This window comes from Armigeres subalbatus, chromosome 3 (genome assembly GCF_024139115.2).
Source record: "Armigeres subalbatus isolate Guangzhou_Male chromosome 3, GZ_Asu_2, whole genome shotgun sequence".
NCBI lineage: Eukaryota > Metazoa > Arthropoda > Insecta > Diptera > Culicidae > Armigeres > Armigeres subalbatus.
This window is the reverse complement of record NC_085141.1, coordinates 122,681,428-122,699,512: the sequence shown is the minus strand read 5'-3', so window position 1 is coordinate 122,699,512 and position 18,085 is coordinate 122,681,428. Positions and strand designations below refer to the sequence as shown.

The following is an 18,085-nucleotide window of genomic DNA, read 5'->3' as shown; positions in this document are numbered from 1 at the left end:
GAGTGTGATAGCTGAAGCGCAGGAGAACATGGATAGACACGATATGCGGAGGTTTTACGCAACTGTCAATGGCACGTGACATAAGACTGCGCCAGTGCCCGCCATGTGCAATGACCGAGAGGGGAATTTGCTGACAGACAAGACTATGTTGGCAGCCAGGTGGAAGGAGCACTTCGAAGATTTGTTGATCGGTGAAAATGAAGGTGTATTAAGCAACAGGGTGGGCATAGTCGGCGACGGTCAAGCTGTGGAACCACCAACGCTAGGTGAGGTTAAACGAGCTGAAAAACAGTAAAGCTGCTGGGATGGACGAGATCCCGGTCGAGCTTCTCAAACACGGAAGTGAGCAGCTGCATCAATCAATCCACCACATTATCCAGAAAATATGGGAGGATGAAGAACTGCCTGCCGGCTGGTTGGATGGCCTCATATGCCCAATCTATAAGAAATGGCACAGACTAGAGTGTGCCAATTACAGAGGGATTACTCTTTTGAACACGGCGTACAAAATCCGGCGTAATAAATTGAACCGTGTAAAATAATGGTAAGAAGCCAGAATAGAATTAAGTCAAAACTGAACTATTCTAAAATCAAAAGGCACTGTTTATACCGAATTCGAATATAGTTTTACGGTACCTCATGCCCATGGTTTAGTCTAAATAGCAAAATTTGCGGATGGATAATTTACTCGACATCCCAGGACATCATTGCTAGCCATATGATAAACGATATTATTAAATAATAAGCTGCCAGGTAATCTCAGTTGTGCATAGATGTAGTGAGTATCTCATATGGGTAAAGTCATATATTTCTTTTTTGATCATTTCTGTACCTCCGACAATTGGCATATCTAAATCCATTTTATTTAACTTTGAACATATTCATATGCTTAAAACAATTATCTACATATTTAAGACATCAATTGCTCAGATCAGTACGTTTTTTGTATATATTTTTCTAGTCACATTATCCTATATTCTAAACTTAACGAAATAGAAAACTTGTTAAAACTTGCATTATTAACTAGCAAACCTATAAGGTTGTTATTTTGAACTAAGCATATGTCTTTTCAAATTGTATTTTGCTTCAAGCATTAGTTGTATTAGTTTTCCAAGTTTAAGTATTCTCGACCATGTCATTCACTTATATACACAGAGCATTGGCTTCAACTGAACGTGATTCTTAAGCTAGGCTAAACATTCGATATGATTAGATCTTGTCTGTGGTTCCGCTAGCGATCACACTCTTGACGGTGTCTATACATGTTCCACCCGCGGAGCACTGGGTCCACGCTGGATCAACGCGCTGCATCATACGTATTGTTCCGGTGCGTCCTCGTCCTTGATGCTTGTGTACTGCACCTTCTTCGATACGTGGTCCACCACCGGAGTCACCAACGTTTTCAGCTTGTCCTTGCTCACGTAGATCAGCGAACCAACCAGTACAACCAGGATACAACTCAAACAGACCAGCACGAATACCAAAGTTACGGTGTGATCGTGTTTTTCTGACCGCAAGGTTTGGCACCTCTTCATGTTCAGTGACAGGATGGGTTCCTGATGCCTTTTGCGGAAGCACATAAGGTTTTCCCTATTCCGAACGGTTACATTAGTGCTGCGCAACCAGTCGTAAAGTGGATCAATGACGCAATCGCATTGGAACGGGTTGAAGGTGAAATCGACCATAAAAGGAGTTGTTCGATCTTTTTCGTTTTGAACCGAATCGAGCATTTTCATATCGTGTGGTCGCAATGTTTCAAATTTGTTCCGCTCAAGATCTAGGAAGCGCAAGCTTTTCAAACAGGTGATATTGAAGTTTATCTCCGTTAGTAAATTATCTCCGAGGTGTAGATCTAGCAAAGCTGGCAGATCGCAGAACACTCGTTTGTCGTTAAACTGGACGATTTCGTTTTGCTCGAGATGAAGTTTGACCAATTTAGTTAGATTGCTACTAACGAAAATGTCATGGAGATCGGCAGATAGCTCAGCTGATGTGTTGTCAGCGAAAGCATTCGTAAGGTGCAGCTCCATCAGATTGACAAAGTTGGAGAACACTCTTGGGTGGTGATAGTTGAATGCTTCATCGTCGTACCTGGAAATGCTTAGGTTGTTGTGGTTCAGAATCAAGCGACGCACGTTCGGGACGTGGTGGTAAGTTTTGCCACGAATTTCGTGGATGTGGTTATTACTCATGTCCACAATTGTTAGGTTTAGTCGATCATTAAGCGTACCGAATACGTTCCAAGGTAGTTCTTGGATATAGTTGCCAGTGAAAATAACCACTTCTGTCTGTAACGGAATGTACTCAAGTACAGCAGCATCTCGAAATCCTTCGTTAGTGCAATTGACAACGTATTTTGTTTGGTAGTTGTAAGTTTGTATTCCGCAACTGCATTTTCCGCGGAATTTTTCACCGCAATCTCCTGCACTGGTGCTAGCAAGCACGGCCAGCAAGGTAACCATGATTTCCAGAGGATGATTCATTTTTATTCAACTCCTAAAAAAGAATAAAGAAAAAAAAAACGTTAGATATTCATTTTTGATATATGTAATTAGAAAATTCAAAAATCTGCTCAATATTTCACACTCGCAAATATTTCCCACGAAATATGTCACTGCCGGAGATAAGCTGCTGCACGATGGGGCATGTGGCCCACCAAATCGAATATTTTCGCTGAAATCTAATTATATAGGTACGTTCTCTAAAAACTGATTTTTCTAGAATTTCCTCGGTTTTTTTTCAGGAAGCATTTTTGGATAAATCTTGGAATTTCTTAAGGAATTTTGATAATTTTAGAAATTCCTTTAGAAATTTCTTTACAAAATCTTTCCGAAATCTTTATGATTTTGCTTTGGAAATTTGTTTGTTTTCATTCTGAAATTCGATGATTTCTTTTGAAAATCCTTCAGAAATTCTTTCCATGCCAGGAATTCCCTCCAGGAATAATTTGGAAAATTACACCATTTACTCCAACATTCATCTTTCCTCTTGCTTTCCTGCTTGCTTTCCTCTTGCTTTAAGTAAAATCGTACAAAATTCCATTTAAAATTGCTGCAGGAATTATTCCGGAAATTTTGTTGGAAGATTTTTTCCTGAAATTTATTAAAAATTAAACAGTAAATCCTAAAGGAATTTTCGGAAGAGTTTCTAACAAAAATGTCAATGGAATTTCCAGATGAAATTTTCGACGGAACTCTTGAAGTAATTTCTGAATGATTCCTAAAACAATTTCTGAATGAGTTTCTGATATCCAAAAGAATTACTAAAAAACTAAAGGAATATTTGAAAACATTAAGGAATTTCTAATTCTTCTAAAACTTCCGGAGGAATTTTTAATTAATTTTCTCAAGAATTCCTGGGTGAAATTATGAATTTATTCCTAAGAGGAATATCGAAAGAATTCTAAGAATTTCTTCCTAGAGTTACGGAAGGGATTTCTTAAAGAAGTACTAGAAAAATATGATTGAGAAAATACTGGAATAAATGCTGATCATTTTTTGACGTAGGACTTACGTCTTTCTTTACTATACTGGGTGTTATTTAGATTTTTGGAAATCGAGAGCGTTACGCTGGAAGGGAAGATTTTGAACGTTACTAGCGCCTTTATCTTTCAATGGATTTTTAAGATTTTTATATCAATCGACTCGGACACTCTCCACCATTTTGCCTATTTCATTGAAACTTAAGATTATTAACGATAAGCTACTGAAAATTTCAATTCTTGTCAAAGCTAGGAAAAATTTCATATGTAACCAATCCCGTGCATTCCTAACACGGACATCAGAATGCGGTATGTCACGGGCCTTCGAGTCTACCGGAAGATTTTCTTTGTGTATAAAAGAAGTAGTGCCTCCAGTGTGCGATTCATTACAATTTGTGACAGCAGCGCGCACTGTCGTGCTTTTTGCTCGCGCATTTTGTATTTCGTTCGTTTGTGACAGCATGCAGTCTCCAGCTGTAGAACTGCCAGTGGGTCTGCGAATATGCATGAAAGAAGTGGGCGCATTTTTTTGTCATTCTGTGCTTGATAATGGTCGGATGCAGTGGTGTCGGTTGCGATGGATGCAATCGCCCATCGCATCGCTAGGAGTTCACGGCTAGAGGCCGATGATGGCTGAGTCAGCTGTGGTGGATGAAGAAAAATAAAATTGGAGAGATTTGGTCTGCTCATCCAGGTGATTGATTTTATAATCCACATGATCCCGGGATGGGTACGAGTCATGTCATATGACTGACCATATGTTAAGTTGTGCTTGGTACTAAACGACACGTACATTAAAACATGGTTCTGATTCCCCAGCAAAACAAATCAACTACACTGATGAAAATAAAAATTTGATTAAAATCATTACTTTCATTTATTTGCAGAAGACATTAGCAATTAAAGATGCACAATCAGTAATAGTGTTAATATCCATTTTAGATTAGAAAATTTCGCTGTATTACATGTAAATGTTTTAAAAAAAGTCCGCAAAAAATAATTTCCAGAAGAATATTTAAATAAACTTTATCTTATTCTTTGTTTTTAATTTTTTGAGAAATTGTATTATTAAACTTGACGTAGACTCGGAGTTTGGAATCAAAACATTAAATAATTTTTCGTTGACGTATTAGCAGTACCTCCTCTATTTTAGTAGGGTTACTGCTCCTTGACTTGTTTCTTATTTTTTTGTTAAATATCTTGGCTGTGCATATGCACAGCATATGTTTCGAAATGGACAAATTGATATGAAATTTGCGAAAAAGAATCCACGTGTCTTGGAGGGACTCGAACCCTCAACCTCCTACTCTCTAGATAGGCGTGATAACCCCTACACAACAAGACCACTTAAAGGTCACGTTTGCGGAAAAGCCATCAGAATCCGAGTACCAACCTCCACCGCGGTTAGCTCTCTTTTTTGCAAATTGAATATCTTTCGGATGCTTGATTTGCCCAATCTCCACATGTGCTTTACTGTTGTATATGTTGTGTAGGGGTTATCACGCCTATCTAGAGAGTAGGAGGTTGAGGGTTCGAGTCCCTCCAAGACACGTGGATTCTTTTTCGCAAATTTCATATCAATTTGTCCATTTCGAAACATATGCTGTGCATATGCACAGCCAAGATATTTAACAAAAAATGGTTTTCGTACGGCCAAGTTGCCGAATAATATGAAATTAATTGTTTCTTATTGTTGTGATTTTTTCAGCAGTAAGCATGTTAGCAAAAAGAAGCAACGAAATTGGTACTGTATTTCTTTGTTTGGAAAACGGGACAATTCCCCTAAAATAGCACATTTCGCCCAAGTTTGAAAATTTTATAAAAAGAATTTTTAAACTTCAAATACTATGTATCACCTGATGTAAATATCATCAATAAGAAATCTATAAATGCCCAACACTTGCTTGAGTGAATAAAGGCTTAATAGTTAGAAACAAAGCAATTCTAATTATGTTTTTAATTATTAGTTTTTTTTCCAAAAGTTTTGAATAAACAAATTGCTAAGAATTCTACGCAGCATGGAAGTTGTCGTTTCCAATATCAACACCTATAATCAAACTCCATAGATCCAAAAGTTAGGGGCCCTCCTTAGCCGTGCGGTAAGACGCGCGGCTACAAACAAGACCATGCTGAGGGTGGCTGGGTTCGATTCCCGGTGCCGGTCTAGGCAATTTTGGGATTGGAAATTGTCTCGACTTCCCTGGGCATAAAAGTATCATCGTGTTAGCCTCATGATATACGAATGCAAAAATGGTAACCTGGCTTAGAAACCTCGCAGTTAATAACTGTGGAAGTGCTTAATGAAAACTAAGCTGCGAGGCGGCTCTGTCCCAGTGTGGGATGTAATGCCAATAAGAAGAAGAAGAAGATCCAAAAGTTAGAAGTTAAATGTAAATACGTTACATTTATATAAGTCTTACGTCTACTCGCGGTTATGTTGAAAACATTACCCATTGCTCGTTTTTAAATTGAAAGAGTTCCTAATTCAATTTTGGTAGGAACTACTAAAGCAATTTTCAAAGAAATTCATAAAAAAAAATCCTAAAAGGAGTTTTCTTAAGAAATTTTTGGAAGGTTTTCTTGAAACAATTTCCATAGGTATTCTTAAAGAATTGTTTGAACAAGTTTCCGTAGGAAATCCAATCAAATTTTCAATAGAATTAAAATATTTTTAAAGCGTTTACTGGATGGATTTCTAAAGGAATTTTGGAAGAAATTCATAAAAGAATCTGCAAAGGAATTCTCGAAGGAATATCTAGAAGCATTTCTGAGGAAATTTTTAAAGGAATTTTCGAAGAATTTTCGCAAGGTATTTCCGGAAATGATTTGGATTTTCCTAGGAAGGTTGTCTCCTAAAACAATTTCCGAAGGTATTCCTAAAACAATTTTCGTAGGTATTCCTGATAGAATTACTGAAGGATTTTTCATAGGTGTTTCCGAATTATTTTCATAAGGGAATTTCCAAAGGAATTTCTTAAACAAATTCGTGAAGGAAATTCTTAACGGAATTTCCGACATTCTTAAATTTTCTCAAGAATTTCTTTGAATTCTATCGGAATCTTTTGGGGTTTCTTCTGAAAATCCTCCGGAAATTATATTGAAGGTAAATCCAGAAATTTCTTTGGATATTCCTCATAACATTCATTCGAAAATTCAAATAAAGAATTATAAGAAAATTTTGGAAAATCCTTCTATTAGGATTTTTTCAGTACCTACAACACCTACGGAGGTTGTTTCGGGGTTACCTTTGGAAATTCCTTTAAGAATTTCTTCGGAATAAATTTTAAGAACTCTGCCAGTAGCTTCTCGAGAAATCCCTTTGGAAATTCTAGGATCTAAATTATGAAAGGTTCATTGGAGAACAATAAATTTTACGAAGTTGTTATCCGAGATTCTGGCAAATACAATGAAGGCCAATACAATCCAAAACTAACCCTAATCAAAATCAATTCCAAATAAAATCAAAATCCAATCCTAATCACAAACCAAATCCAGTCAAAATTCATTCAAAATCTAATCCAAATCCAATCTGAATCCAATACAAATCCCATCCATATCCAAATTCAATCCAAATCGAATCCAATCCAAATCCAATCCAAATCCAATCCAAATCCAATCCAAATCCAATCCAAATCCAATCCAAATCCAATCCAAATCCAATCCAAATCCAATCCAAATCCAATCCAAATCCAATCCAAATCCAATCCATATCCAATCTAAATCAAATCCAAATCCAATTTTAAATCCAATCCAAATCCAAACCAAATTCAATCCAAATCCAATCTAAATCCAATCCAAATCCAATCCAAATCCAATCCAAATCCAATCCAAATCCAATCCAAATCCAATCCAAATCCAATCCAAATCCAATCCAAATCCAATCCAAATCCAATCCAAATTCAAACCAATCCAAACCAATCCAAATCTAATCCAAACCAATCCAAACCAATCCAACTCCAATCCAAACCAATCCAAACCAATCCATATCCAAACCAAATCCAATCCAAATCGAATCCAAATCCAATCCAAATCCAATCCAGACCCAATCCAGATCCAATCCAGATCCAATCCAGATCCAACCCAAATTCAATCCAAATCCAATCCAAATCCAATCCAAACCAATCCAAACCAACCAAACCAATCCAAACCAATCCAAACCAATTCAAACGCAATCCAAACCAAACCAAACCAATCCAAACCAATCCACATCCAATCCAAACCAATCCAAACCAATCCAAACCAATCCAAACCAATCCAAACCAATCCAAACCAATCCAAACCAATCCAAACCAATCCCAACGCAATCCAAACCAATCCAAACCAATCCAAACCAATCCAAACCAATCCAAACCAATCCAAACCAATCCAAACCAATCCAAACCAATCCAAACCAATCCAAACCAAACCAAACCAAACCAAACCAATCCAAACCAATCCAAACCAATCCAAACCAAATCCAACCCAACCAACCCAATCCAAACCAATCCACATCCAATCCAAACCAATCCAAACCAATCCAAACCAATCCAAACCAATCCAAACCAATCCAAACCAATCAAATCAAACCAATCAAACCAATCCAAACCAATCCAAACCAATCCAAACCAATCCAAACCAATCCAAACCAATCCAACCAATCCAAACCAATCCAAACCAACCAAACCAATCCAAACCAATCCAAACCAACCAAACCAATCCAAACCAATCCAAACCAACCAAACCAATCCAAACCAATCCAAACCAATCCAAACCAACCAAACCAATCCAAACCAATCCAAACCAATCCAAACCAATCCAAACCAATCCAAACCAATCCAAACCAATCCAAACCAATCCAAACCAACCAAACCAATCCAAACCAATCCAAACCAATCCAAACCAATCCAAACCAATCCAAACCAATCCAAACCAACCAAACCAATCCAAACCAATCCAAACCAACCAAACCAATCCAAACCAATCCAAACCAATCCCAAACCAATCCAAACCAATCCAAACCAATCCAAACCAATCCAAACCAACCAAACCAATCCAAACCAATCCAAACCAACCAAACCAATCCAAACCAATCCAAACCAATCCAAACCAATCCAAACCAATCCAAACCAATCCAAACCAATCCAAACCAATCCAAACCAATCCAAACCAATCAATCCAAACCGATCCAAACCAATCCAAACCAATCCAAACCAACCAAACCAATCCAAACCAATCCAAACCAATCCAAACCAATCCAAACCAATCCAAACCAACCAAACCAATCCAAACCAATCCAAACCAACCAAACCAATCCAAACCAATCCAAACCAACCAAACCAATCCAAACAATCCAAACCAATCCAAACCAATCCAAACCAATCCAAACCAATCCAAACCAATCCAAACCAATCCAAACCAATCCAAACCAATCCAAACCAATCCAAACCAATCCAAACCAATCCAAACCAATCCAATCCAAACCAACCAAACCAATCCAAACCAATCCAAACCAACCAAATCCAATCCAAACCAACCAAACCAACCACATCCAATCCAAACCAACCAAACCAACCAAACCAATCCAAACCAATCCAAACCAATCCAAACCAAACCAAACCAAACCAAACCAATCCAATCCAATCCAAACCAATCCAAACCAATCCAAACCAAACCAATCCAAACCAATCCAAACCAATCCAACCAATTCAAACCAACCAAACCCATCCAAACCAAATCTAATCCAATCCAAACCAATCCCAAACCAATCCAAACCAATCCAAACCAATCCAAATCCCATCCAAACCAATCCAAACCAATCCAAACCAATCCAAACCAATCCAAACCAATCCAAACCAATCCAGATCCAATCCAGATCCAACCCAAACCAATCCCAACCAATCCAAACCAATCCAAACCAATCCAAACCAATCCAAACCAATCCAAACCAATCCAAACCAATCCAAACCAATCCAAACCAATCCAAACCAACCAAACCAATCCAAACCAATCCAAACCAACCAAACCAATCCAAACCAATCCAAACCAACCAAACCAAACCAATCCAAACCAATCCAAACCAATCCAAACCAATCCCAAACCAATCCAAACCAATCCAAACCAATCCAAACCAACCAAACCAATCCAAACCAATCCAAACCAATCCAAACCAACCAAACCAATCCAAACCAATCCAAACCAATCCAAACCAATCCAAACCAATCCAAACCAACCAAACCAATCCAGATCCAATCCAAACCAATCCAAACCAATCCAATCCAAACCAATCCAAACCAATCCAAACCAATCCAAACCAATCCAAACCAACCAAACCAATCCAAACCAACCAATCCAAACCAATCCAACCCAATCCAAACCAACCAAACCAACCAAACCAATCCAAACCAATCCAAACCAATCCAAACCAATCCAAACCAATCCAAACCAATCCAAACCAATCCAAACCAATCCAAACCAATCCAAACCAATCCAAACCAATCCAAATGCAATCCAAACGCAATCCAAATGCAACCAAACCAACCAAACCAATCCAAACCAATCCAAACCAATCCAAACCAATCCAAACCAATCCAAACCAATCCAAACCAACCAAACCAATCCAAACCAATCCAAACCAATCCAAACCAATCCAAACCAATCCAAACCAATCCAAACCAATCCAAACCAATCCAAACCAATACAAACCAATCCAAACCAATCCAAACGCAATCCAAACCAATCCAAACCAATCCAAACCAACCAAACCAAACCAAATCCAATCCAAACCAATCCAAACCAATCCAAACCAATCCAAACCAATCCAAACCAACCAAACCAATCCAAACCAATTCAAACCAATTCAAATCCAATCCAAATCCAATCCAAACCAATCGAAACCAATCCAAATCCAAACCGATCCAAATGCAATCCAAACCGATCCAAATCCAATCCAAATCCAATCCAACCAATCCAAATCCAATCCTAAACCAATTCAAATCCAATTCAACCAATCCAACCAATCCAAATCCAAATCCAAATCCAATCCAAATGGAGCAATGTTTTTATGATTTGTTCAATCTAACGCAAACTCATCCAATCTCTTAAAATCTGCATTTGGTATCTGGTGAGTCGCAAGCAACATGGGTTTCTGCTAGGTGGGTCGCATATTCAAAAAGTTTGGAAACCTCTGCCTATTTTAAGAATTTCTTCGGAAATTCTGTTAAAAATTCCATCGTAAATTTCTTTGAAAAATTTGGTCGGAACTCCCACGAAAAATTCTTCCGAAATACCTATAGAAATTACTGCAGGAAAATATTTCCGTAGGAGAATTCCTTAGGAAATTTCTTTATGATTTTTTTTGGAAATGGCTTTGGGAATATCTGCGGAGATTGGTTTAGGAATTCCTCCAATATTCCTATTATTATTATTGGAGTCCTTTCCTTACGAAATTCCTTCAGAGCTTCATCCAGGAGTGCTTTATTTTTTTTCAATTTCTTCGGACATTCCTCCGAAAATTCAATTAGAAATTTCTTGAAACCGGAAATTACGTAGAGAGTTCATAAATTTTAACTGGATATTCCTTTGAAATTTCCTAAAGAAAATCTTCCGAAAATTCTTTTAGTATTTCCTATTGGGGAAATTGATTATCAACTTCATTTAGAAACGCTAGTAAAACGTACTGGGAACAATTTGAACAATATTTAAGTTCAGACCCATTTACAGAAAGTGATTGATTTAGTTCAAGAACTGGAATGCTTTTCCCAAAAGATAAATGATAAGATTTTAAATGCTTTCAATAACAGTAACTGTCCTATCAAACAGTCGTCCTCTAACAGGGACGTTCCGTAGTGGAACTCTAAATTGGAAAAACTGTGGAAGACTTCTCGTAAACTTTTTAATAAAGCAAAAAAATCGCAAATTGGACTCCGTATAGAAGTGCACTTACAAGAAACTCCAAAAGAAGATCTTGGACTCAAACGTGTAAAAATATTAACAATACTCCAGAAGCCGCAAGACTTGCAAAAGATCTTACTAATGAGCTAGGGAATCTGAAAAAAGAGTATACATTTTCTACCAAAACTTCTGGGGCAACATTGAAAATTATGGCACGGTCGTATCGCTTATCAGAGTGAATCCAAATCCAACGATGCCTACCGACTAGCTTATAATCCTTCCTGTGGTTTTTGTGGAGACGCAGAGGTAAACATGGTCTTCAAATAGCAAAAACCACCTACTAATATTCTTTCCCTCTTCCTAATTGACTACAAGGACGTGACCGGCGCCGTTGTTGATCATTTGAACATTTGAGTCACTGAAACTTGCACACTGAGAATGCTTGAACAAGCCCAGTCAATCAATCAGTTGATTCTTTGTGCAATTTCACTAATTCTGGTCAACTAGGGACGTTCCGATACTTCAAAATATCGATATTTGATTTGATACGATAATCGAATCAAAGAATCGGTATCACCGATATATTGGAATGAAAGTATCGATATATCGGAAAATCATATGATATTTCAAAATGAAAGTATTTAGAATATGTTTGTTGTAGTTATTCAATAAATCGACTACTTTGAGCGGCACACTAGGAGTTAACTTTTGGAAATCAGTGTGGCGAAAGGCATCTAAAGTTCAATATCACAAAAATAATCATCCTAATCAAAAAAATATTTGGTAGGCGTAGTAGCAGATACCTTCCTACATAACTGGTACCAAATAGATTTTCGTGAAAAGTTCCTGCTGTTGAGAAAATCTACGTTAGATGTCTCTCCATACAAACTTCAGGTAGTTAAGTCATGCTGGCTATTTTTACATATACGTTAGCGCCTGGGCACGGCAGTGGTGGGTAGGAAACCAACCACTGTATGTGATTCATTTTTATCGTAATACCGAATTACCCCTTCACAATAATTATCAGAAATTACTTTTTTTTATTACTTATTCCAATCTTTTTCCAGATTGTGCCAGTACAACAATCTTTGGCTGTGGCTTTCGTCGTAGTTTTAACCGGTAGCGGCGGCGTTTTCGGCTATTTTCCGTTCGCTCGAAAAAAATCAACTGAAATTTCAAGTAATTTAGTGAAATTCCACTGACATTTTTTCTGTATTTCTCCTCTCTCTACAGAATTTCCACGGAAGATTTTTAAAGTTTAAATAAAATTTTCAAAGAAAGTTCAGAATTTTCACGAGAAAATCCACACAGTTTTTGGCTAAATTTGAGGTAAAATATGTTATGTTTTGTCGATTATTTGTAACTCCGAGCTTGGCGAATTACATACCCAATCAGAGGCATTAGGGTAAAAAAAAGTTTTGCAGCTTAGTGCAGTGAACTTAACCATCTTTGAACGATTCCCCAGAAAGTTCTAAGATTTGTGTCAAAATTTCAGCGCAATCCGCCGTCAACGAATAGAGAAAATGAATCTAGACCAACATTTGAAAAGGGCGTATCAACCAAAATTGATTCCTTCTGATTCTTCGTCTACATATAAAGCTATATATGTGGACAAAGAATCAGAAGGAATAAATTTTGGTTGTTACGCCCTTTTCAAATGTTGGTCTATATTTATTCGCGTTATGGACAATTTTTTTCCCATTATGCAATGCTACTAAATTCCTATTTCCACAAACCTCTTCCTAATTTCTAAAAGTAATTTATCTCATTTATCATAGGATCACGTCCAAGGAACCAAGGACCATCGGCATGACAGATGTTACACAACGGCGCCTCAATGCAAAGTGTCGTATTGTCAAAACTATTTGTAATGGCGGCGCACACCTTATACCATCCGCGCTACCGAGAAAAATCATCTAAACCATTGAAAATGCAGCATTTCAGATCTATTTGATCTGGAAGTACCGTGCTGGACCGAAATCCGTACAGCACCGAAATCCGTACACCTCATGAGATATCAAACAATTAAAGGGGGTTAAAGGTAAATAATGTAGAAATAATTTATCTTATCCTGTTCAGATACTTGGATGGAATGGATACAATGGAAAGAAGGCTTCAAAATTAAAACAACAAAAATCAAAAACAAATCGCCACCCACCAAACCCGGAGTTTTTGCCGCCATTTTGTTTTCGGGTAGAGCACAATTGCACCAAAAGTAACTGTGTTTTAATTGCTAATTGCGAATCATTACATAAAATAAGTGGAATACAAATCGAAGGAATCGCTTCTCAAGGTGCGTATCGAGCTATTTACAGTGGTAGTTTAGTCAATCAGACTAGGGTATCGGACCATTTTGGTAGCACCTCCTATTCCCGTCCGCAACGTGAGTTTCATTATGGAACGTACACACGGTCAAGCAGTTCGACCAACATTGACTCCACCTCTCGTTTATTCAAACAACCATAAAGTTTTACCAACAGCGGCACGAACAATCAATTTATTCGACCAACAATATCACACACGAACGACCAAAGCGCCAACTTGAGCATCAACCATCAAAAAATATATGGGGGTTTGTGCAACTTCACTACAAATGCTCAACATGTTCGGCGAACCTTGACTCCACCCCCGACAACTCAAACCAAAATCAAACCGTTTTATTTTTTTCCAACCGAGCCGCCAACTGTCAAATGGTTGTTCGAACAACTTCACACACGTTCAAGCAAAGCAGCAACCGAAACGATTTCTTGGGGGCCGAGTCAATGTTCGTCAAACTGCTTGACTGGTGTGTACGTAGCATTACGGCCGTCGTCCAGCGCAGTTGGCTTTTGGGCTTTCCTTTTTGTGCGGTGTTTCGCACCAGATTGACACAAAAAGTTAAAGTAGAGCCGGAGTCGAAAGAAATGCGTAGTGTGTAACGTATGTATAGTACCTAGTGCATAAAAAGTGATATTCATGCACGCGCATGTTTGTGCAAGCATAGGATGATCGATTGTAAGCAAGGGCAATGCAATGTGATTATGCGATAATAGAAATGTAAATGAACAAACATGTTCGATTCAAGGGTAACTAATGAAAATGATAAGCTATTGTATGATAAACTGCAAATTATTAATTATATTTTTATTGTAAAATTCGCGCCAAAATCAAATAATTCAATCTTGATTCAGGAAGTGTGAATGCACACTTTCGGACAATGGGAGTTATAGTGTAATAAAGTAACAGTAAGAAGAGCTGATCTTGTCATAATGGAGTAGCAACTACGGGCAGTCAATCAAGCTCAAGCTCAAGCTGAAAATTTTAAGTTATCGTACCGTCGTCGGGGGAGACAATTGGTCAATTGGGGGTGAGAAAGGGGTCACTGTTTCAACTACATAGATTGCTTTTAGAATAGATTTAATGTATATGAGGACAAGAAAACTTAATTATAAGAGACCTTTTTGAACGATTTTGTTATCCGATCTCCAGACTGTCGGTGAGGGTGCTGACCCATTGTCACCTTCAGACCCATTGTCACCCCCGACGACGGTATTCAACAATTTTCATATTTTAAGTTACGTAAATTTTGTTCTAAACCAGTGACATAAGTAATCGAATGAATTATCTTAAAATATTCATACATGATGATCACTGCATTCCTCAATGCACAAAACTGTTTTACGTAGTTTTCGTCGAGCGAACGTGTCTTGTACACAACCCCTGAGTAAATGTGGAACAATTCAAAAGTAGAAGCCTTCATGCTCTTGTGTCAATGGCAAACGTTTTATTTACATTCGATTCTTATTTTCTAATGACTCTTTCATATACCAAGGTGTTTAAGTTTACGGATTTCGATGCCCCACGGTATTTTCTTCCACAAAAAAACAATGCAATTATTATTTTTGTGTTACTTTGTTCTGATTCAATATATCAATCTCGAAAGCAAAAATATCGATACGACCGATATATTGAAATCAAAATATCGATACAAAAATATCGGATATCGAAACAAAAATATCGATATTCCGATATATCGGAAGTATCGGAATGTCCCTAGGTCAATCACGGAGTAGTAACCATACATATCATTTTGCATACATATGTGTAGTCAGTCAAAGCTAAGCTAATGGATGAAACAGCTACGGAATACATGGACCTGATCGGAAGAGATGATCTTGAGAACGAAAGCGGATATGAACATGTGACAGATGCCGACCTTCAAGCGATGTGGAGCCCACAGGCGAACCAACGCCCAGTTTGCATCTTCTGACTGTAGTTCGAGTTCCCGTCCTAAGAAGAAAATTTGACGTAAATTGCACTTTTGATTTTCAATTGAATATCAGATTGTAATATTCCTGAAGATTTGCGGCTCCGTGAAGTTTTTGATGAAACAAATGAGCGTTATAAATAAATAATTAAAAAAAAAAAGCTTCACCTAATCTAAATTCTTTTTTTAACTGGTGGGATCTCTGCATACGTGTTAACTCATTAAGTGAAAATTATCTAAAAATATGTACATTATTTTTTGGTTTTTCAAAATATGCAACAAAAGCAGCAATTTCAAATAAAGTATTCTTCAAGATCATCTTGTTCTTCAACCGACTTACTTGAAATTTTGAGAAAAGCTGTAGGGTAAGTTGGACGGCTCATATTTTGGACCACTGAATGCAAATTCCTCTTGGTGGTCCAAAATAAGAGCCCCCGTAAGGGTGGTCCAAAATACATCCTTTACCTTATTATACCTAATATTTCATGCACATGTATTGAACTGTAAACCACAATGAGTATGTCAATGATTATAATGGGGTATTCCAAATACATGCAACTAATAATGAATAATGTACATACAAAACTCTGGTACTTTACCCTATAATGAGTGCTTTAGTTTTAAATCAAATATTGATAAGAAAATGTGTTATTTACGATCTTCATCCGAAAGCCAAACGTGACTATATCCTTCATTAATATTTAATTTAACCGCACATATCTAGCATGCATAACATAATACATACCAACACGACCTAACCTACTACGCCACATCCTCTTAAATCCCTACCGACCGTACCGTAGCAAATTGAATCAAAACAATGTTCACACAAGTTAAACTACCCAAGACAAACAACCTGGAACAACAATGCAACGAGCGCTGGGCGGAAGTCGTGATTGGAGATTGAAAGTTTTATGTCCGGACGGACCGCAGGTGGTGCTTTGCTATCTCGACGGATTGAAGAAAATTCCTCTCGACTGCGAAGGACTGGCTTCATTAAGTACAAACAAGGGGTCATTCACAAATGATTCCACACGCGAAGGCAATAGCTGTTTTTACCAGCATTACATTTTTTCACAGATCGTCCTTTCGTTCCTAGCGGTCCGATGATAAGACAGACCCCCAGGCAAAATAGAATAGCCATTTGTCGGATTAATGTTTAATGTTGCAGTTTTCTTCACGAAGCGTTAACGTGAAAATTGTTCCTTTAACGAAGGATGCGAAAATACCCGAAGCCAACCAAAGTTGATGGTGAATGGGAAAAATTCCTCTTGTCCGGTGGCTTTCCATTTAGCTCCCAGTTTTATCCATAGAATAAGTGGAAGATGAGCGCACAGTGTAGTCGTAACAGTTTTTACACAATAACCGTAGAGCCTAGAGGGTTTGGGGCTTCAAGCATAAACTCCCCTTGGTTGCAGTATTGTAGTTGCTTTGTGCCACAAAAGGAACTTATGTAAACTTCATCATTTATGTATACCAGTTTAACTGAATTAATTCTGACTTCGCACTAATAGTTATATGTATGTAGCTATATAAAGGACCAAGCCGCGGATGTGCATCAAAAATGCATTCAATGCGCTTTCTCTAGTTCGAGGTAATGGAGAGCGTTGTGAATATACAATGGCATTTATCCACCCTTGAGCTTCTTAAGCTGGTTTTGATCTCCGTAAAGTTTAGGATGCACTGTGCTGATGAATTACCACAGATAAAAAGTGATAACGTTCAGAGAAATATAATCTTTCACATCTTTCGAACTTGAATTGGTTTTTCTCGGTGACATAAAAACGTAATTTTAATTTTTTTTACGTTTCAACCTACTTTGTTTTTTCGGTCATCCTCAGAAACTGTTAATACAATAATATTCATTCATTCATTCATTTATTTAGTTAACATCTAAACAGATAACACTGAATCAACAATTTTACGCCACAATACACGGTTCGAGGCCGCATCTCTCCATCCTCGGTTACGCCCAACGCTCGCCAAGTCGTTTTGCACCTGGTCTGCCCATCTCGCTCGCTGCGCTCCACGCCGTCTCGTACCTGCCGGATCGGAAGCGAACACCATCTTTGCAGGGTTGCTGTCCGGCATTCTTGCAACATGCCCTGCCCATCGTACCCTTCCGGCTTTAGCTACCTTCTGGATATTGGGTTCGCCGTAGAGTTGCTCAGTTGCTCAGAGTTCGTTAATACAATAATATAGTCAAAAATAAAAAGAGAAAAATACATTACAAACAAATTTACATAATTATATAGTACAAAAAACAATTTACACTTACTATTCCGCCTTGCATTCGTTTTCATCGGCGGTTAACTTATTTCGAATCAATTATTCTTACGTCTTACGTAATCTCCCTATGTTCTCTCTCGTGACGTCGTCCAGTACGTAGTTCGTTTTCTTTTAGTTTGTTCATTAGGTTATTGTATACTAAATCCAGTTGAAACTCAGAATTGGGGGCTAGCGAAGTTGGATTTTTCTCACAATCTGTA

The 18,085-nt window shown here is 37.8% G+C and overlaps 1 protein-coding gene across 1 annotated transcript in view; it reads right to left on the bottom strand.

The window, feature by feature from the left end:
• Positions 1-841: 841 nt before the first annotated feature.
• LOC134225830 (phospholipase A2 inhibitor) overlaps positions 842-18,085 on the bottom strand; it is a 78,753-nt gene continuing 61,509 nt past the window's right edge. Inside the window, exon 2 of the mRNA XM_062706203.1 lies at positions 842-2,496. Coding sequence (XP_062562187.1) covers positions 1,311-2,483 — 1,173 coding nt within the window. The 5' untranslated portion in view covers positions 2,484-2,496 and the 3' untranslated portion in view covers positions 842-1,310. The remainder of the gene's footprint in view (positions 2,497-18,085) is intronic.